Source organism: Ixodes scapularis, unplaced genomic scaffold (assembly GCF_016920785.2).
Source record: "Ixodes scapularis isolate PalLabHiFi unplaced genomic scaffold, ASM1692078v2 PGA_scaffold4__175_contigs__length_147842914, whole genome shotgun sequence".
NCBI classification, from domain to species: domain Eukaryota; kingdom Metazoa; phylum Arthropoda; class Arachnida; order Ixodida; family Ixodidae; genus Ixodes; species Ixodes scapularis.
This window is the reverse complement of record NW_024609879.1, coordinates 39,818,159-39,839,684: the sequence shown is the minus strand read 5'-3', so window position 1 is coordinate 39,839,684 and position 21,526 is coordinate 39,818,159. Positions and strand designations below refer to the sequence as shown.

Sequence of the window (21,526 nt, the reverse complement as noted above, 5' to 3'; positions counted from 1 at the left end):
AAGAACAGCTCGGAGTCGTCTCAAGTGCTCGTCGAAGTCAGCTGAAAAATACTACGACGTCGTCAAGGTAGACGAGACAACTCTGCCACTTCAGCCCTGCCAGTACGGTGTCCATGACACGCTGGAAAGTTGCTGGCGCCGTGCATAGTCCGAAGGGCATTACCTTGAACTCGTACAGTCCATCCGGCGTGACGAAGGCTGTCTTCTCTCGGTCCCGTTCTTCGACCTCGATTTGCCAGTAGCCGCACTTCAGGTCCATCGATGAAAAGTATCGAGAGTGGCGCAGCCGGTCTAGAGTGTCGTCGATGCGGGGGAGTGGGTAGACGTCTTTCTTCGTAACCGTGTTGAGCTGCCGGTAATCCACGCAGAACCGAAGAGTTCCGTCCTTCTTCTTAACCAGCACGACTGGAGAGGCTCATGGACTGCTTGAAGGTTGGATTATGTCGTCATTTAGCATCTCTTGAACTTGCTGATGGATCACCTCCCTTTCCTTAGCGGAGACTCTGTACGGCGATCGATGCACAGGGCGCGCGTCGTCCTCAGTAACGATGCGGTGCTTGGCAACCGCGGTCTGGCGCACCTTCGACGACGTCGCAAAGCAGTCGCGGTATTCGGCGAGGAGGTTAACCAGCTGACGCCGTTTAGGGTCCGGAAGCTTAGGGTCAATGTCGAGCTGCGCTGGCGACGTACTGTCTTGCTGGGGCGGCGAGGATTCGTCAGTGATCGCAGTGATTTCGGCGGGGTTTCGGAGTTCCTCGACGTGGCCCACGGCTGCACCTTTCGTGAGGTGTTGCGTTTCGTTTCGGAAGTTCGTCACGAGGGCCACAGTCCGCCCATCCTGAAGTTCAGCTACTCCCCTTGCGACGCCTATGCCTCTTCCCAGGAGCAATTGGAGGCTTCCCTCGAGAAGAACTTCGACACAGGAAGCTTCATCGATCCCGACAAGTACGAAAACACTCGACCGCGGTGGTAGGTTTACGTGGTTTGCGAGGACTCGGACCGTGGGTGACGTCGCTTCGGGTTCCTCCGCTGGTGGAGCAGGTTTTCGTAGCGTCAGCCGGTTTGTTCCGAGGTCGATGACGGCGCCATACTCGCAGAGAAAGTCCATTCCGAGGATAACGTCCCTCGAACAGTCTTGCAGAACGACGAACTTGACAGGGCACGTTTCACCGTGGATCTCGACGCGAGCAGTGCATCTCCCGACTGGTGTGATGAGATGTCCTCCGGCGGTTCGTATTTGGGGTCCTTCCCACGGCGTATTGACTTTTCGAAGGCGGCGGGAGAGCCTCCCACTCAAGACTGAGTAGTCTGCTCCGGTGTCCACGAGTGCCGATGCGTCGTGACCGTCGATGACGACGTTTAGGTTGTTGGACACCGTTGCAGGGGCGTCGTAGCGATGCGTGGCGTCGGGAGAGTGGGAGCGCTCCGGCGTTCTTGGAGGCTCTTTACGTCGGTCGTCTTCGGCAACTCCACCTCCAGGGGTTGCCGCGCCTAGTTTCCCCGGCGAGGAGCGAGGGGCGACAGGCTTTCACGTCGGGGTCGGTGCATCGGCGAAGCTGGACGTCGTGGCGATGGCGACCGGAACTCTCGGCGGGACGCAGGCTCGGGGGACTGGGGTCGTCGCAGGTACTCATCGATCTCCCGAGGGCGTTCACCACACCGGGGGCGCGGGTCGTTTGGGTGGAATCCGCGCAGCCCGAGTCGTCGGTATGGGCATCGGCGGTACACATGGTCGGCTTCCCCGCAGTGGTAGCAGAGCGGGCGTCGGTCGGCCGTTCGCCACACGTCGGTCTTCCTCGACGAGGGTTGCTCCGGGCGAACGTCGTGGACTTGTCCTTCCTGGCGTCGAGGATACTGTGGCATCGGAGGGTCTCGTCGGGGTGGCGCCGTGGTCTGGCGGTTAGCTCGCGGCGATCTTCGGGCCATGGCGGCGTAGCTCAAAGTAGGCTCCTCTGGCGTCGTCGTTTTGATCGGAATCTCAGGTTGGAAGGCTCGGTGGACTTCCTCTCGGACGACCTCGGCGAGCGACAGGGAGGACGAGCGATCCGTAGCGGGGAGCATCTTGCGGATTTCTTCCCGGACGACTTCACGGATGATGTCACGTATGCCTGGGAGGTCGGTACCAAGGTCGTATCCGGATGTCGCCAGAGTAGTCACGCCAGGGTGCCGCTCGTAGTGTCTGGCGCGTGCTAGTAGCGCACGCTCCATATTCGTCGCCTCCGTGACGAACCCGTCGACAGTTGTCGGAGGATTGCGAATGAGACCTCCGAATATCTCGCTTTTGACACCCCTCATCAGGTGTCGCAGCTTCTTCTCCTCTGTAGCCTGAGGATCGGCGCGGGCGCTCAGGCGAAGAACATCCTCAACGAAGCTGGTGATGCTGTCATTCAGACCTTGGGTCCTTGTTCGAAGGATGTCTTCGGCCCTCTCGCGTCGGTGTTGGCTGGTAAACGTCTTCACTAGCTCTTGCTTGCACACCTCCCACGAGGTTAAAGAAGCCTCGTGGTTCTCCAGCCAGTACCTTGCAGTACCTTCCAGCGAGAAGTAAAGGTTCTGCAAGCAGTGCTCAGCTGACCACCCGTTATGTCGGGCCACACGTTCATAATGTTGCAGCCAGTCCTCGATGTCCTCGTGGGTGTCTCCGTGGAAAGGCGTCGGAGTTTTGGGTGCGACGGGCAGGTATACGACGCTGGCGGTGGACGGGTTCTGGGACGACTGGCTGTCCATCGTTGGCCTCGTTGGCTGCTTAGTCTTGGGCGGTAGAGGTCCGAATTCCGGGTGTAGACCTTGGGTGCGACGACTGAACCGGATCTCGGAAGTGCTTTCGTCGGTTCTTCGTGGGCTAGGCGTCGGACTTGCACTGTGGGCCCTCGGAGGGGTACGCGGCAGGGGCATGCGGTACCCCGCACCTCCACCAAATGTCACGGGTGGTGACCAAACAAAAAAACAGGAAATAAACAGAAAGAAATAAACGTTTAATGTGGCGAACTTGTGCCAAAAAAAATAAACGAGTACAAAAGATAATAACAGAGCGTCGCGGGCGTCGAAGTCGGCGTAGCAACAGAATCGAACGCTGGTGCGGAACTGACTGCGGCTCGCCACGCGGAGCCCCTTATGTACATGCGTGATCTTCGGGAATAATCGGCGTAGAAACTTCGACGCGTAGAACATTCCGGCCTGGAACAAGCAACATGATTCTCGAATTCTCCAGAACACTAAGTTACAGGAATAAACAAAAGACACGTCGCTCCCAGGATTCGAACCCTAGCTTTTCGCGTGGGAGCCAGGCGCGATAACCATTAGGCCACGCTTTTTTTTTTATTTTTTTTTTTTATTTACATAAAATGGGCACTATGTACATGGTTAAAAACACATATTGACGTAGGGAGTGCTCAGCGTTCCAGTTTGACAAAACAGCACCCATCACCTCTGGCTTCGAAGTGACCTTGGCGCTTTGAGACGCGCTGCCAAATCAGACCATCCATCTAATTCACAGCTTTTCGCTGCCTCAACGAGGCTGGTCGTACTCATGAAGCTTTCTTCAAAGTGGCGCCACGCCGGCTTGCCCCCTTCAAGAATCAAGAGGTGATCTGTGCGGGATTTCCATATTGCATGCAACCCGAGCAAAGCAAGTACTTCATAACATTTACTGTCGGGGCCAGGGCCGAATTCGAGGTATTTTGCACTGTGCCAGTCCATGTACAAATCAACTTGCAGTTTAGAGCGTAAGTCCGCCCAGAACAGTTCTGCACTTGGGCAGAAGATGAAGACATGCTGCAGAGTCTCTGGCGTTGGACACAGTGCGCAGTTCAAATTCTACGGAACAAAAAATCCTTTTTTCTCCTGCCACGTCTTCACTGGCAGTACTTCGGTGTGAAAGCAAATAAAGAAGTCCATTGCAGCTTTTCGGACGGGATAATTTCGGAGGCGCTTAAAGACTGTGGATTTCTCACTGGTCCCTTGGAAGGAGCGATAAAGTGGCGGTGGAAAGACAGTGTCTATGGTGTCCCAATATAGCGCTTTTCTTTTCACTTTGCTCAGGTATTGCCGAGAGAAGCGCGCTTCAAAAAATTTAATGGCATCAGCGATTTCTTTATAGAACCTCAGTACTGCACTTGACGTCGCTCCTTCCAGGGTTACAACAAGCCAGGGGGCTAAAAAACGTCCGCCAAGTTTTACGAATGATCTTACTATGACCGAGTTACGCTGGTCACGAAAAAATAAAAACCTTTGAACTTTTAGCTTGATCTCAAGATTCACGACTCCGAAACCTCCTTTGGCTTGACTGATAAAAATGTTTGCGCGTCTCATGCGTTCAAAACTAGAATTTCAGACGAAGGTAGCACAAAAACGATGCATCTTATGGACTTCGCTTGCATGACACGGCACAACCTGAGCCGCATACCATAGGGTAGGGAAAAAAACGGAGTTGCAAACAAAGGCACGGTTTAGCATAGAAAGGTTTCGGCCGCGCCAGTCCAGCACTTTGGCCCTCAAACTGTTGAGATGAATTCCTCCCTTGCCAGTACTTAAGCAGTGAGGTTCTAGACTAACACCAAGGTAGTTTTGGATACTTGAGCTCCAGGTAATATTTATAAAACGCTCTGGCTTTACATCAAAATTTCCTAGCCACGCGCCTGTAGATTTCTCGTGATTCATTTCAGCCCCAGACACTTCACAAAAATCAAGGAGGTGTTGTACGGCGAGGACAACCTCATGTCTAGATGCAGCAACAACAGTAACGTCATCTGCGTATGCTAATATTTTCGTTGCATTTCTGGCAAGGGAGACTCCCTGAATTCTATTATCGTTAATAATCTTTCTACACACAGGCTCAAGATAAAGTGAGAAAAGTATTGGCGAGAGCGGGCAGCCTTGTCTAACAGAGGCTTGCACTGCTATCTTTTCAGTTACTATTCCATTGATCAATAATCGCGTGGATATATCTTTATAGCACAGCTTAATATATTTGGCTATAGTTCTCCCGACACCAGAGGCCTCGAGTACACTGAACAGAAAAGAATGCGAAACCCTGTCGAAGGCTTTACTTAAATCAATTTGTAGCACTGCTGCGGATAAGCCTGTCGCTTCAGCGGTTTCGGTAAGTATACGCATAGTGTGAACGTTGGAGGTGATGGACCTCCCTTTAAAGCCATAGGCCTGGTGGTCACCTACAACAAACTTAAGACCCATCTCCAAGCGTTTTGCTAGTATTCTCGCCAGTAGTTTGTAATCAGTGGTGAGGAGACTGATTGGCCTTAAATTGCTCGATGTGAGAGAGTCGGAGTTCGTGTTTTTCTTTTTAATAAGGACCGTTAGTGCCTGTCGCATAGAAGGTGGAAGTAAATTTCTTTGAAGGATGTCAGCAAACACGTCACATAGCATTGGAGCTAAAATATCAGCGAACTTTTTATAGAAGGCTGAGCCTAGACCATCCACCCCGGGGGATTTTCGCGTTGGTAGCTCTTTTATAGCCCTCTCGATTTCAGCTTTCGTGATCTTTTTGTTCATGCGTTTCCTTACACTTGAGGGGATCTTTGGGAGCTCTTTGAACCACTCATCCAGCGGGATGTCTGCCGCCTCGTCTTTCCTAGTAAATAGTTGTTGGAAAACTCTTACGAGTTCCTTCTCAATGTCTTCTTGTTCTGTTAGCACTTTGTCGTCGACACTGAGTGCGTCTATCCTGCTACGCTGCGCTCGCGTTCTTTCTATGGTTTTAAAAATTTTGCAAGGATCTTCCTCCCTTTCTTGTGCTCGGAGTCGGCATCTGATCATTGCGCCTTTGCATTCGCTTTCCATTAGGTGAAGCAAACGCTCTTTGCAATCACGTATATCTTCCCTGAAGACTCCAGGGGTTTTGTTTTCTTCAGCAATTAACATTTCAAGGGCTTGTACTAGCACATACTTTGTTTCGCGCCCTTTTTTTGCCTGTGTTTGTCCGTGTTCGAGACAGAGCACTTTAATTCTTTCCTTGACCTCTTCCCACACTACCGCGTCAACTTTCCTTTCCGCAGTTGCTTCTGATAAAATATTTCTTATCTGAGAGGACAGATTCTCGTCGTCAAGAAGACTTTCGTTAAGTTTCCAAGAGCTCCACCAGAGCGGCTTTCTCGTTCGCCGGTCCGCCTTTCCTATTCGCATCGTGACCATTGCGTGGTCAGAAAAGGCTACTGGGGACACCTTGTATGCAGTGACCGAACTTGTAAGCTCACTGGACATATATACCCGGTCTAGTCGTGCGTGACAATCGCCTTGCCAGTGCGTGTATCCAGGAAGAGGGCCTTTACACCCGTCGGTTGCATCGACGAGATCAAAGTCGCGTAATAATTTCCTGAGTTCCGCAAGGCTTGAGTCTGATTGTAAGCCGCGCGAACAATCCTGTGCATTTAAAACGCAGTTAAAGTCCCCCGCAACAATTGTTTTGACCGGCGTGTCCAAATATTGCCGGAGATTGTCGAAAAAAAATTTTCGATCCGACGCTTCGTTGGGGGCGTATACTGATATCACTTTTAACGACTCATGCCGCCAGATAACTTCCACCGAGCAAACCCGCCCGTTCTTGTCAGATTCCCACTCGGGGTACACTATGAAGCCTCTGTCTTTACGTATCATGATAGTGCTACCGCCGCTGTGCCCAACCGCCCTCGCGTGATAAGAAAAGAAGTGTCTATCAAAGAAAAGCGTCATGTCATCTACATGGGCATCGGAAGAAAGTTTGGTCTCCTGCAAGCAAACTATGTCAGCGTTCTCTTTCAGAAGCAAATTTAACAGCCACTGTTTCCTTATTCTCGAAATTAAGCTAACCGAGTTGAACGTTGCAACTTTAGCTTGCTTCATAGTTTAGAACATGAAATAGAACCAGAAAGTACAATGAAGTCAAGTTCACCATGTTGCGAGCGAGACTTGGCCTTCCCGGAGTGCTTCCTCCGGTTGTCGCCTATGAGGGGTCTGGGCGCCGCCGGTCGTCCGGGGGAATGCGGGGCATAGGACTAAAGCGTCCTATTTTGGAGAGTCCTCCCTTCCACTTCTGGTCAGCCTTGCGTGGCTTGTCTTGAGGGTCCGTCGGAGGATAGGGGCCAAGGGGTGGGAATTCTGGGAGGTCGTCCATCTTTGACAGGTCGACGGTGTCGGCGGCAGTTGCTTCTTGTGGAGGAGCCTGGTTCGCAAGTAGGGTGTCGGAGTTCACCGCCGCTCCTTCTGTGAAGTCAACAGCTGCAACGAGTTCCGTGCCCTGGGTTCCTCGCTCCGAGATGTCCGGGAGGACCTCGTACAAAATCTTGGCCTCGGCCGGCTCGGTGGCAGGGTGGGCTTCTAAGCTCTCCTGGACGTCACCAGTCGGAGCTTGTAGTTCTTCGCGCCCTTCGCTACGTGCTGTGGCCTTTGCCTCGTCTTCATCCATCTCGAAGTCATGCGGTTCGTCTCGAGTGGTAACATCCGTGACGGCGGCATACGTGCGGACGCAGTCTTCGGTCACGTGTCCGAATCTGCGGCACTGCTGGCACCGGGGTGTTCTGCAATCTTTCCGGATGTGGCCAGTTCTTTTGCACCGTAAGCACAGCGGTGCGCGCCCGGGAGCCACAATCAAGACGTTACCGCCGCATACCTTGAGCTGGTGTGGAAGGCTGTCGATGGTGACACCCTGCTTCATGTCGAGGCGAACCACCCTGGTAGATGACTGTATTCCTTGAAAGCCTTCTGCCCTCCACGTGTCTCGGGATATTTCCTGTACTTTCCCGTATGGTTCGAAGACCCTGCGCAGGGCGTCGTCGGGGACTGGGAAAGGCACCCAGTGCACTTTCAGACGGACTTCGGTCTTGTCCGGGTCGATCACAAGACATCTTTTGTCTTTCACCGTAAGCTCTCGCGCTTCGACCAGCCTCTTCTTGGCCGCCGCCGAGTGAAGTGACAGCATCCACAGATGATTCATCTGGTAGGCACCTATCGCTGCGGTCTCCTTCATGACGCCCAAGCGTTCGAGTTCGGCCCTGAAATGTTCCACCCGGTAAGGGCGACCGGTCACGTCGCAGTGAAGGAAGACTGTGTTGGCAGCGAAGATTCCTGATGGCAGGGCAGGAAGAACTACACGGTAATCATCCGTCGACGAAAAAACAGATAAGCCGCGGCCAGAGTTGGCCGTTATCACTGCTCCATCGGAGCCAGCCATTCTACGTCTGTGCGGTGCGAGCGCAAGAAGCAGAATGTCCATTAGGCCACGCGCGCGCGGCAATATCAGCCTTGTGCCTTTGCTTGGGCGGCCGCGCCACTCTGCCGCGATAACAAAGCGGTACCCAAGCGAGTAAGCCACTGCGCAGATTGTCTGTCAAATCTCGCGGCCCATGCTGTGCATCTCTTTCTTTAATCAATCGATCAAAACGCGAATACATATTGATGTATATGTTATACCTAGTGTATATTCAAGCGTAACGTCAGTACGGCGTGGAAGTGTTCCCAAAAGCGTGCCATGTGCATCGGAACGCAAGCAGCAGCACGCCAATTAAAGGCAAATATAGAACTCTTACGGCGAACGCTCGATGCCAAGGCAGTCAAGCGTATTTCATTATTGGCTGAGGACGAGTGGAAACAAAAGCCCATGGAGAGATTTGCCAGGTAAGGTAAGTTATGAATCGTTGCACTACTCACATGTGATTTGCGACAATATGAATATCGAATGAAATTCCTTTCGGGAGCGACGACGCAGCGCCTGCAAAATGTTCGTGACATTACATCCTTGCAGTCTGGAAGTTCAGCTGCTCGGTACGAGCTGCAAGGAGCAGGTGGCTGCAGAAATGGTCTCTGCTCGTCAAGTTAGTTTAGTTCTATCGTTTTAAATCACTTGGATTATACAAACTTATGAGAGATGATCAAAAACAATTTATTTAGTGGAATAGGTTCAAATAAATTTAAGAAACATAAAATGAACCCAGAAAAATATTATTTCTTGATACTAAACTCGTTTACGGCTAGTGGGAAAACTCAATTAAAAAAGGCATGATTCAGTTGAACCATTTGATAACCGAAGCGGCCTAAAAAAAAAACTTGAAGGATTCTGGAGTACGACACAGACAACAAAATAGTCTGAATAAGTCTTCTTTTACTCGCAGTTTAGGTGAAACAATCTAATGACACATAAGTTTTTTTTTTGTTTTTTTTTCCTAATTTTACAGTCAACCATGCTTAAATTAGTATGAGTACAGATTCATTTGCGCTCTATTGGAACTTTAATTGTGGTGTTGGTTTTTTAATAAATTAACTGAACCCGTCTACTACATCGCGGCACCTTAAAGGGCAACTCCGGTCCATACTTTCGATTTTGGGATTATGACTGTTTTTAGTGCAGTCAGCGTCCCTGAATTGCAAGCTGTAATTTTTTTCTCGTTATTGTGCGTAGTTTTAAAGATATCGACGCCTGAAAGTTTTGTTTGGGGCGCGGCCAACAAAACCGAAACTAGCCGCTCGAGGCCCCGGCAACACTGGAAATCAGCCACTATGTGAACGTGACGTCACGATCGTTCTCGTTCAACGAGTACGCAGGCCGAGCGCCACCTACCTCTGTTGCGCTAGCCGCCTAAAGATAGGAGGTAAGCTGATTTTGTTTTAATTCTGTATACGTGGTAGTTATCGACCATATGTAGCAAAAGTTAGTGCGTATAACCAAAAGCTAGCGCCTGGAAAACCCGTGAAATCGTACGGTGCCGTACACGGCGGCCACCGCGGTGCGTGCGCTATACCGTACTCGTCGCTTGTATACCCAAAAACTAGCGACTGGAAAACAAGTGAACTCGTTCGGTGCCGTACTCGGCGGCTGTCGCCGTGTGTGTGGTCTTCCGTACTCGTCGCTAGGCCTAAATTGTCATCTGGGCTCCGTGGATGGAGCGGCGTTGCTTTACGCCGCGCTGCCAGTGACGTACCAGTACTTGGGGCCCTCTCACTTTCGCGCTGCGGGTCAGTCCCAGACACGAAAGTTTTAGGCTCCAGCGCGGGCCGCGGCGCCCGAACACACGTGTGCTGAGCTGGAAACGACTGCTTTTCGTTCTTTTTTCCTCGGGGGCGTAAAAGCCGAAGTCCAAAGTAGAGCACTGCACGGGCCCGGGCCAGCCCGAAAGCCCGAGCCCGGCCCGGCCCGCGGGCCGGGCTCGGGCCGGGTAGCACGTATTTTCTCGGGCCCGGGCCGGGCTCGGGCTTGAACAAAACAGTTCTCGGGCCGCGCCGGCCCGGGCCGTGCCTGGGCAATTTTGTGCCGTAAATCATAAATTGTTGTTGATAGCAAGAAGTTTGCTCATTAATCTTTTAGGTTCATTGAATACAAAAAAAGCGAAGTGCAAATTCACTACAGCGTCGTTAAAAATAACAAATAAAAGACATCTTGAAGCTAGAAAGCCTTCAAGCTTTGTCCGTGTGAGCGAGGGTTGTGTTATAACTTGTAAACAAAATAAAGTCCCAGTCATATGCTTGTCAACCTGTCTTATTCATCGCTCTAAAAAATATCTAGTTCACTATTAGGAAGATTTAGAAAAAAGTACGCAAGAGCTTTGGGTACCGTAAAAATAGCGTTGCGATGTAAAACCTATGGCGATGCTAATTTTAGCTTGCCCAAAGTGCTTGAGTACGTTATTCTAAGACTCCCTTATTGCACAGAGCGCGACACTATATTAGCGCGAACAAGCGATCGTCGTGTTTTTATGCTTATCTCATAGAATCAAAACGCTGTTTTTAAAAATATTAGTGTCTTTAGAAGTGCTCATCTGGGCCACAGACCTAAGCGGTATACTTTGGTGCCCACTAAAACCATTTCGAAGTAAAATTCGAAAAAAGAGCCAACGTCGTGTTCGCGGTATCAGTGTCGCGCAGTGTACATAGTCCGTTCCGCGCTTGCACGTTTTGGGAACCATCTTGAAAAAAAAAACGTTTTAAGGGGTTAACTAGGAATATATTAAACTTAAGCTTGCCTGAAATGGTTGTATATTCTAAGAACGCGTTGACATGTAAAGCTACTTCAGAACATATTCTTAAACAGAAAAGGTGCGCAGACCAGGCTTAGAACGATGGAGACTTTTTGCGAACAGGTTGCGATGTGCAGGGCCTTATAAAAATAGGTTGAAACGGGACGCGTTCAAACGCAAAGGGTGTTTCGGAAACTGGTTCAAATAACAAGGGCGTTTAGGGAATTGGTCGAAAAAGGACAAATTCAAACGAGAAGGGCGTTTAGGGAACTGGTCAAAACGGGGCGGGTTCACCTGGGAAGGGTGTTTAAAGAATGGGTCGAGACAGGACGGGTTCAAATGGGGAGCTCGTTTCGGGAGCGGGTCGAAACAGGACGGGTTCAAAAGGAAATGGGTTGTTTCGGGCTACAGCCATCGGGCCGGGTCGGGCGGGGCATTGAAATTAACAATTCTGTCGGGCTCGGGCCGGGCCCGGGCCGTGTCTCTTTCGGGCCGGGTCGGGCCGGGCCTAGAAATTTAAAATTCTGTCGGGCTCGGGCCGGGCCCGGGCCGTGTCTCTACCGGGCCGGGTCGGGCCGGGCCTAGAAATTCCGGCCCGTGCAGTGCTCTAGTCCAAAGTCCACTCGTCGAACAGCGTTCACCCACACCTTCTCCAATTTCCGGTCCGTCGGACACTTGTGAAAAAGCACCTCCGTGTTGCACAGAGGGTTGTTTGAGCAGCCCACAGCGCTACAAGTTGCACTCGGCATCTTTCGAGGAACAGCTGGGCAGTCTTGGGCGCACCGAGTTGCTCGCTAAAACGAGTCTTAAAGTCCTCACAAGCAAATAAACAAAACGCTACACCGAAGCTACACGGGCTACAGATAAAAGCAACGACTAAACACGCCAATCACAAGCCGAAGTAGCGGTGGTAGCGGCTCAAAGAAGCGCACTCCGCGCAACGCCCGCACCGGAGGAAAAAAAGAGAACGATACAGACGTCACGGCCCAATGTTGCTTTAGCGATCGGCAACCCGCTGGCCGCCCGCTAAGGAGCGGCGGCTCGCGGCGGGTCGCATTTTTGTTATCGGCATTAGTTGAGAATGCGGCGTCCTACGGACGTAATATTTTGGCCGGAGTCGTATTTTGTGTCACTACAGCGATACCAGCAATTTATTTCATTTTGAGATTTGGCCGGAGTTGCCTTTTAAGTATGAATGAACACAAAACAGAATATAAAATATTTATTTGTATGATTTTTTTCCCAGGCTAGATGCATTTGGTCAAATTGGTTTCCATCAAAGTGTCCTGTTTCAATTATTTGCGGTTTTGAAAAAAGGCAAGAGGTGAAACAAGCCATATAATTTTAGGATCACTTGCAAACGACTGTTGCATAGTAAATGTTCGTATGATAATACTGTGTATTTAGATTTTCAAATGCTGCATTATATTCCTAAATCAGCTGCTCTCTCACCACAAAGGTCAGGAGATGGTTTTATACAAACATAAACAAACCTATTGCGATAACTGCTTCTTGTTGACACAAATTCTAACTACCAACTTTAACTCCAGCTTTTGCACTTCAGAAAATATCAGTCTGAGGTCTGGAACTCAGGTTGCAGCAAAGGCATTAATATGAATATACAAAACAATGTCAAGCAAAAATTGTTCAGCAGTCACACCTGGTTCACCTGGTTCAGCAGTCACACCAGCAAGCCCCAACACAGGTTGTTTTTGTATAATCAATTCTACATGTATACGAGTTCAAATTCTATGAACACAATGCTACGAACCTTCTTAGTGTATTTCATCTGCTAAAGGTTGGAATGCAATCGGAGTTCTGATTTGTGCCCAGAGTCTACTACCATCGCCCTCTCCAAATTCTGCAATAGCAATATTTGCTTTACAAAGTAAAAGTTCGGTTATTTTCAGAGGACATGGACCCATGAGAATCTCTTCCAAAACGCATTGGCGGTTATGAAGATTTTATAGTATTGCAGACGTTATCAAAGCATACCCCAAGGAGTTTTTCTTTATTTGTTTTATTGTTGTGCGGGATTCAATTTGTCTTATGGAAGATAATCCGCACTTTGACCTTCATGTAATTTATTTATAAATAAATTAAAATCACGCAGTGCCAGCCTTGCTGGCTGGCACTACGTGATTCCCCCTCTAACATACAGCTGGTAGAGAAAAGCGGTTTTGCTGATGTGCTTTTTACGGCAACGGTTAAATTTTTTTTCAAGCTCTCGCTTGCCATATGTGCAGATTTTAGGCCGTCGAGTGAGACAACTTCCTCTCGACCTTTTACTGACAAAGTCTTGGTTTTGACTGGACGTTGGATGATAGCAAAGGTCCGCCATGTCGGCACTGAAGTGGACGTGCGACCGTGTTGTTTCTGACAAATACGTGAGTTCGGTGCTGCAGGTCAAGACTGACGAAATCTTGGCAGTAGTTTTTTCATAGTGGTGGTTAGAACCTGTTCGTGGCAACGAGTCAGCTGCCTAGTTGCTTCCGCTCTTGATGAATTAAATGTCATTCCCCCGTTTCGAAATGTACGGCATCCGACGTACTTCTCTTGTGATGTTTGACGGCCTGTTAGATGTTAGCGCGTACGTAAATGGCTTGTAGTCCGTCATAACAAAGAAATAACGCCCTTTGAGGAAATGGCTTAAGTGTTCCACGCGAAGACGGATTACGCGATAACTCATGCCCGAACGTGCTACAGCATGTTTCTATTGGAGACATGTGTTTCAAGAAAAGTTGCTTATAATTAGATATAGTTAATTGCTGGAATTCTGCTGCGGAATTCTTAATGTAGATGGTAAGAAATCTTTTGAGCGACCGAAAGCTTATAGCGATATGAAAAAAGTAATATTAAGTAGAGGATTATTAGATTATAAAATTCGGGAAGTTTCTTTGGCTTTGTCTCGAAGGAACATCTGTGGTGATTTTAACATTGTTTTTATAAGGCTGAATCGAAAACACGACTACGCGAGGGTTTAGAATACAAAGAAATCTAGAAACTCTGCTATTCTGGGAGACGTGCGAACAGCTGGCGAAGGCGGTACTCGTCATTTTTGGGAGTTTTGCTGAAAAACGAGAATACCGTCGATATAAGCAAACTAAAACGTGATTCATTGCAGAGAAGTAGTCTATGAACAGCTGGAATATTTGCAATAAATTTCTAAGCTCAAACAATATTCGCAAATACAGAAATAAGTCCAAAATGTTCAAATAATATGATTTTTTTTTAATTCATGTTCGACGGCAAGACGAAGATTTGCTAGAACGCTTTAACGAAATATATTTTCTTGAAAGCACATAATTTGCAAAAGGTCCCTGGGAAATTTTAAAAATGGAGGATTGGCTCCTGGTGCGGTGTCCGCTCTCTTAGCTACAGTGTCGCGATTTTCTCAAAAGTATAAATATCATAATGCTCTGACCGGACAATGTATATGTAGATGGATTGGGGAGAAATACTCTCAAAATTATTTGGGAATAGAGATACTGGTATACATGACACAAATAGCAAAACTACTAAAACTGAAATAAATTTATAACAGTGTTACGCGATACTGATCGCAAATATATTTGAATAGAAAAGAATTTCGAAATAAAAATAAAGTAAAACCTAGTGTTCGGTCAGAAATAAAGACTAAAGTGCATTGTTAAAACAAAACATGGTTTTTGATGTTTTATGCACCCATAGAGCACACGAAGAAAAAAAAAAGGAGCATACTGTAGAATAGGAGATTTTATTTCTAATTCAACATGCGAGTTCTCACTGCATTTTGGATCCTGAATTAAGCTAGAATCGAATTTACCGCAATGCTATTATAATGTATTTTGGGGATATTGTAAGGGAACCAAGCGATTGTGTCAACGCGGCTAGGGCGCGGTTTTATTTCGGCAACTTTTATCTGTCCAAGAAAAAACAAAAATGGACATATAAATCAGCTTTGTGTTCTCTCAAATAACAACGAGAAGTCACCATGACTATTTGAAATCCGGACTCCTCATTTTATTGTTACCTTTTAACGTTACCATAGAATGAAGTTCAAGAAACCCGTATCCTTTTATTCGTTAATTTGGCACGCCGACAGACCCTTTAACTTTTGGAATAGACTTGAATAGTGAACGACCTAAAGAGTAAGAAAATACTTGGTAAGTTTTCCATAATCCAGAAGGCAGTCATGTACGGTCAGAGACAAAAAACGTCCCCCCCCCCCCCCCCCAAAAAAAAAAAAAAAAACATTGTCTTGACCCTCTTGTGGAAGTCAGCAATTATTTTAAAATTGCAACAAGATAATCGGCCCTAATATTATCGCGATACCAAAAATACACGGGAAAATGTTTTTCGATACAGAAATACAAAATAAAGTTGAAAAATCATATCGCGATACAGAAATATAAATACATTATGTACTTCTAAAATACTATACCCACACATTTGTCACGTAATACTGTCCAATCGTGAGTGTAGTGTTATATTATGCATTAGTAGTTTCTATCCTAATAAACTAATTGTTTCCAAGTGCGTCAATTTACACCAGTATTATGAATAAAAAAAACATATTCAAAACTTTTACGGAACACAAAATTAGATACGACAACAACTGCCTCCCGAAATCTATAATCATAATTTAGACCTACAACCAAAATATTGAAAAGCGCAAGGCTAAGGATACATGTATATACAGTATAGATATATATATATATATACATAGGGTACTTTTTAAAGATTTACAGCTTTGTATAAAAAAAGGCATGAAAGCTACACCTTTGCGGTTTGTGCAGGTGAGTGTGAAGGCCAGGGGGTTGATTTAGTGGTTTTCGATGACGCTCAATAAGTTTCTAATTGGAACCATATCCCTACTTGCACTATTCAAAAAGGTAATTAACAAGTTTTATTAATTACCCGACTTATCACAAAGATTAACCATCCCAGTAATGTCCCCCTAGTCGTATACCTCACCGCCACAAACCGCGTTTGCGTAACGATCACAGCTTTTTTAAACAAAATTTGAAAGGTTTAAAAAAACTGTATACTTTACGTATATATGTATAATATATATATATATGGGTGATTTCATCTCAAATCGTGCAGGCAAAAAAGGACTAATTTTTAATTTCGCTGAAAACAATATATCTATGGCGCCGTCTCCAAAACGCAGTAGCCACAAACCGGAAGTTCATCGGATTTTTCGTTCTCGACTTACGAATTTTAAGAGCGCGCAGCACATAGGCGTGCTTTTCACATCCGTCGTAGGTCCCATGTTTCGCTCGATCTCCCGCCGTGGATTTTCAGTCCACATTATAGGGTGGTTCAAGTCACCAGGCTCGATCTAAAATGGACCGTAAAAATCGACGCCTGCACCTAGCAATCTAAACTTTTCGTCAAAGGTGTATTTCACAGGTCGGTTTTTTTCTTGTAAAACTACAGAGCATAGCTCTCTTTCTGTTTAAAATAGGACCAAGAAACTTGCCAGGGTCTACGGCGGACGGCGACCCAGACGACCAAGTCCAGTAGCGGGGTGTGTTTGGCGTTCGTATTGATAGATGGCGTCGGGAGCAGCGCCTGAAGGTGCAGCCGACCAGCGAAAGATAGCAGACGACACGCAGACGAAACCCGTTGGCAGCAAAAGCGCCGCCGTTATGCAGACGCGTTTTTTTACTTTAGGTTTAGCTTTTATTTTTTGCGTTTATTTTTTAACCAAATGTACATTTTAAAAAGATTATATTCATTTTAATAAACCGCGATGGTCGCGAGCCGTCGCGATAAGGAGGTAGCGCCATCTATCAATACGAACGCCAAACACACCCTGCTACTGGACTCCTGTCGTCTGCGGTGCTGCCCCCCGTAGACCCTGACAAGTTTATTGGTCGTATTTTTTACAGAAAGAGAGCTACGCTTTGAAATTTTACATGAAAAAACCGACCTGTGAATTACACTTTTAACGAAAAGTTTAGATTGCTACGTGCAGGCATCGATTTTTACCGCCCATTTTACATCGAGCCTGGTGACTTGAACCACCCTATATATTACCTTTTTTCATGCATCTTGTAAGTACAGTTAAAAGGCTCTGATGCCATAATATAGTTTTAACGTTTTCTTTTTTTTTGTAAAAATGTCCAAATCGCTTCATTTTTTAATTGTTGATGCACTTTGACAATTAAATACTGGCGATCTGCTTAGGTAACGTCGATATTTTTATGTCTATGGAAAGCCCAAAATACGCTTTTTACAGATATTATAAAATCACTCAGTTGTATGAATTTCCCTTTGCGGTACGTTTACGTTAATGTTATGCTAAAACCAAAAAGTTCCGATTTTGACATCGATTCCCTAAAAGAAAACATTTTTTAATATATTTTTTATTTTTTGTTAGAATAGTTGTGTGCTCAAAGAGGATGTCGAGAAAGTGTTATTTTGTTCGTATGTTCTATATTTAAGCCTCAATATCGTAGAAAGACGTGTGTGGTGAACTGTGATCGGACATTTCAACGAGGTGCAAGAAAGAAAAAGACGACGGGATTCCGAAAGAAAAGAAGCACGAGACAACAGGGAAAGAGAAAGAAGAAGTGGTGGCTGGAATAACGAGGACAAAAGCGGACTGGGGGTTGTCTTCCTGGGAGCCGTCGACGCAAACAGAAACGACCGGGCGTAACTGCGAGGGACAACCGGGCCGTATCGTGAAGACGATGTTCCGTTGTCCCGGACGACTCCCAGCGGCGGCTGCACCGACCATGGAAGACCTCACCACATCTTTGCCACAACGCCACGTCACCACATCGTTGCCAAAATGCCACATCCCCACTTCGTTGCCACAACGCCACGTCACCACATCGTTGCCACAACGTCACCACCGTCCTTGTCAGGCGAAGTGAAATGTTTCACTCGGACCTCCACAAACCTTTTTTACTTGAGACTCGCATTTATTATTCAGTGGATCATCAACTAGTTGTTTTATGACTACCGAAAGGAAATTGTGTATCCCGCAACGTACTTCATGTCTTTCTTTAAATTTGTTTTGCTATTGTTTTTCAACGGAACTACTAAAGCACACACAAAAACAGTACTTGCCTCTTCAATAATTTAATGTATTGAAAGAGAGCTTGACCTCAAATAACGAACCTCCTCACATTGGCGTCCGCGACAGGACGAGGCAAGTCATGTTCTGCTTTTGTGTAACCTAAAGAAAAAATGAATACGAGAGAATTACTGTCGATGGGCGAGGTACTCGGTCTGAGCGGAGATGATCTATGCAAGTGGGTTGACGCAGAGCGGGAGCGTGAACGCAACGAAAAGCTAGCGGAGAGGGAAGCAACGAAAGAGCGGCTTGACGCGGAGCGCGCGCTGGCTCAATGCGAACCCGAGCGCTTAGCGCTTGAACAGCAAACCCAACTAAAGTTGCAGCTCCTGGAAAGGCAACAAAGCAATGCGGAAGTAGTTAACGTAGGATCGTCAGGCGAAAGAGGCACCTCACCAGTAACTGCAGCCGCTATTAGTTCCCACAAGGTCATCCCAGTTTTCGATGAAAAACGGGACGATCTAGATGTTTACCTACATAGGTTCGAGCGCATAGCCATCGGACAGCGTTGGCCACAGGAAAAGTGGGCTACAGCCCTCAGCATGTGCCTCGTAGGGGAAGCAATCCGCGTTTTCGGACGACTTTCTCCAGTGGAGTCGCTAGATTACGAGTCCACATAGCGTTACCTACTTCAGCGGTTCCGGTTTACAGCCGAGGGCTACAGAGAAAAGTTTCGCTCCTGCAAACCACAAAATAGAGAGATCGGAGGCCAGTTTGCAGCCCGTCTAGAGGGGTATTTTGATCGGTGGATTGCGATGAAAGAAACTCTCAAAACGTACGAGGCCGTGCGGGACCGGGTTGTCTCTGAACAGTTTCTTTGTAACTGTCACCCTAAATTGGCGGTCTTTCTTAAGGAGCGGAACTGCACAAGTTTAGTTGAACCAGCTAAGAACTCGGACAACTATCTCGATGCCCAGAATCTATCAAACCTCAACTGGATGGGAAAAGAAACCATCGCATCTGGAGAGCTTGGGCAAAAAAAAAAGGACAAAACCTCCGCTGTGGAGAAGCCACGTTGCTTGGTGTGTAACAAAACGGGACACAAGTCAACGGAATGTCGATCCAGGATGGGTAACCACAAATTTTGCTGGATATGTAAAAAGGAGGGGCACCAGGCAAAAACCTGTCCTCAGAAAAACCAGCCGAACCCGCAAGCGTTGTATATCCTTGCACCACAGCCCACTACTGGCACTAAGGCGGAGCAGCGTACGCAAGGGTGCTCGAACACCCAGAAGTCCAATCGCGAATGGTCAATATCGTTCAAGACCGTCTGGAAGTTGTCGGCATGGTTAAGGCTGATATGCCAATCTCTGAAGGCCCGTTGAACGGAGAATCAGTTATAGTCCTCAGGGACACGGGTAGCAATACTGTGGTATCCAGATGGCAATTGGTGCCATCTGAAGCGTTCACTGGCACAGAAGGGCCAATATACCTTGTCGACGGATCATGTCAGGTAATGAACAATCCACTGTACGATGTAGTACTTGGAAATATACCAGGATGCTTACTACCACGAAAACCAGATTTTACTTGGCAGACTGAGACTGGGTGCACGCAGCTCGAAGAAAATAATGTTCCAACCGATCTAGTGGCCACCAGCAAGGAGAAAGGTGTGCCTAGCATAACACCGGCGGGAAGGGAGGTTTCGAGAGACAATCTGAGTCAGTGTCAGAAACTCGAGCCTACTTTGGCAGTATGCTTTAACAAAGTCGGGCAGAGGCAGACTTCGAATGGGGGCCATACATCGGAGTTTTACCTATCAAAAGGGGTTTTATTTCGCCGGTATGTCCTTACATCGCAAAAATCGTTCAACCAGGTGGTGGTACCGCAAGACCTGCGACCCTACATCCTGAACGTGGCTCACGAAGGAACAATGGCAGGCCACCAGGGTATCAAGAAGACGACATATCGCGTCCTGGAAACTTTCTTTTGGCCACGAGTGCAAGCACAAATCAAGCGATTTGTGCATTCTTGTTACAGGTGCCAGAGAGTGACCCCAAGATAGCAAAGGCTCCGCTTGGGAAGATGCCTATAATCGAAACACCATTCGAGCGCTTCGCAATCGACCTGATCGGACCTTTCTCGCCCTCATCAGACACGGGAAACCACTTCATTTTGACCTTGGTCGACTGTGCTACAAGATATCCCGATGCAGTGGCGCTTCCATCGATAAACTCCGAAACCGTGGCCGAGGGTTTGATCCAGTTGTTCTCGCGCGTTGGAGTACCACGGGAAATACTTAGCGACCAGGCTCTAACGTTCACTTCAGCCTTGGTGAAAGAGGTAGCCTGCCTCTTGTCCATACAACAGCTAACCAACGCGCCGTATCATCCCATGTGCAATGGAATGGTAGAGAAGTTTAACGGGACGTTGAAGACAATGTTTCGAAAGATGTGCCAAGAGAAGCCACGACAGAGGGATCGCTATATTACTCCCCTCTTGTTCACCTACAGAGAGGTTCCGCAGCGTAGTCTGGATTTTTCTCTTTTTACGTTGATATACGGAAGGCACATTCGAGGCCCTATGACCATCCTGAAGGAGCTGTGGACAAACGACACTCTCACAGAAGAGGTGAAGACTACATACGGGTATGTGTTGGACCTAAGAGATCGCCTTTAAGAGACGATGGAGCTGGCCCACAAGAATCTTGCTGAGGCGCAACAGGTCCAAAAGAAATATTTTGACGAAGAGTCCCAAAACCGTCAACTGAGAGTTGGTGACCGAGCACTGCTTTTGCTGCCGACCACCCAAAACAAGCTGCTCATGGCTTGGAAAGGTCCATTTCCCGTTGTTGGCACTAAGGAAGGTTACGACTACCTCATCGAGTTGGGACACCCGTAAAAGCTCTTCCATATCAACCTACTCAAGAGGTACGAAGAGCGGGGAAAGCAAGGACAGCCTCAACCCCAGACATCGGCCATTTTCGCCGTAGAAGACGAGAAGGACGGCTTACTATCAGCCCCGTCGCTTCAAAAGACACAAGGAGCCAAGGATGTAATGCTTAGCCGAGACCTCTCAGAAGAAGAAAAAGATGAGCTAAGGGCCCTTTTAAACGGGTACGATGATGTATTTTCAGACCTGCCCTGGAAGACAAACATCCTTGTTTGCCAACTTAAACTCGCAGGTGAAGTGCCGCTCCAAACACCGCAGCATCCCGTGCCCCTAGCCATGAGGGATACGATCGAAAAGGAAGTGCAGGAGACGTTGCGGGGAGAAATCATTGAAAAATCAAAATCCCGATACAGGTCTCCACTCATTCTAGTGCGGAAGCCAGACAACACCTTCCGCATATGCGTCGACTTTCGTCGCATCAACAACATCTTGGTAGGGGAAGCAGAACTCATGCCCCGCACAGATGATGTGTTTGCCGAAGTGGGGAAGAAGAGATGCTTCTCCAAGTTTGGCCTAGTTAAAGGCTACTGGCAAATACCGTTGACGGAAGAATCCAAGCCAGTTACGGCGTTTTCAGCAGCCTCGGGCTTGTACCAGTTCAAATACTTGCCTTTTGGATTAA

The 21,526-nt window shown here is 47.7% G+C and overlaps 1 protein-coding gene across 1 annotated transcript in view; it reads left to right on the top strand.

The window, feature by feature from the left end:
- LOC115330592 (venom metalloproteinase antarease-like TtrivMP_A) overlaps positions 1 to 20,853 on the top strand; it is a 186,136-nt gene extending 165,283 nt beyond the window's left edge. The window contains exons 13-14 of the mRNA XM_040214695.1: positions 19,993 to 20,583; positions 20,677 to 20,853. Of these exons, the coding sequence (XP_040070629.1) occupies positions 19,993 to 20,583; positions 20,677 to 20,853 (768 nt within the window). The remainder of the gene's footprint in view (positions 1 to 19,992; positions 20,584 to 20,676) is intronic.
- Positions 20,854 to 21,526: the final 673 nt, after the last annotated feature.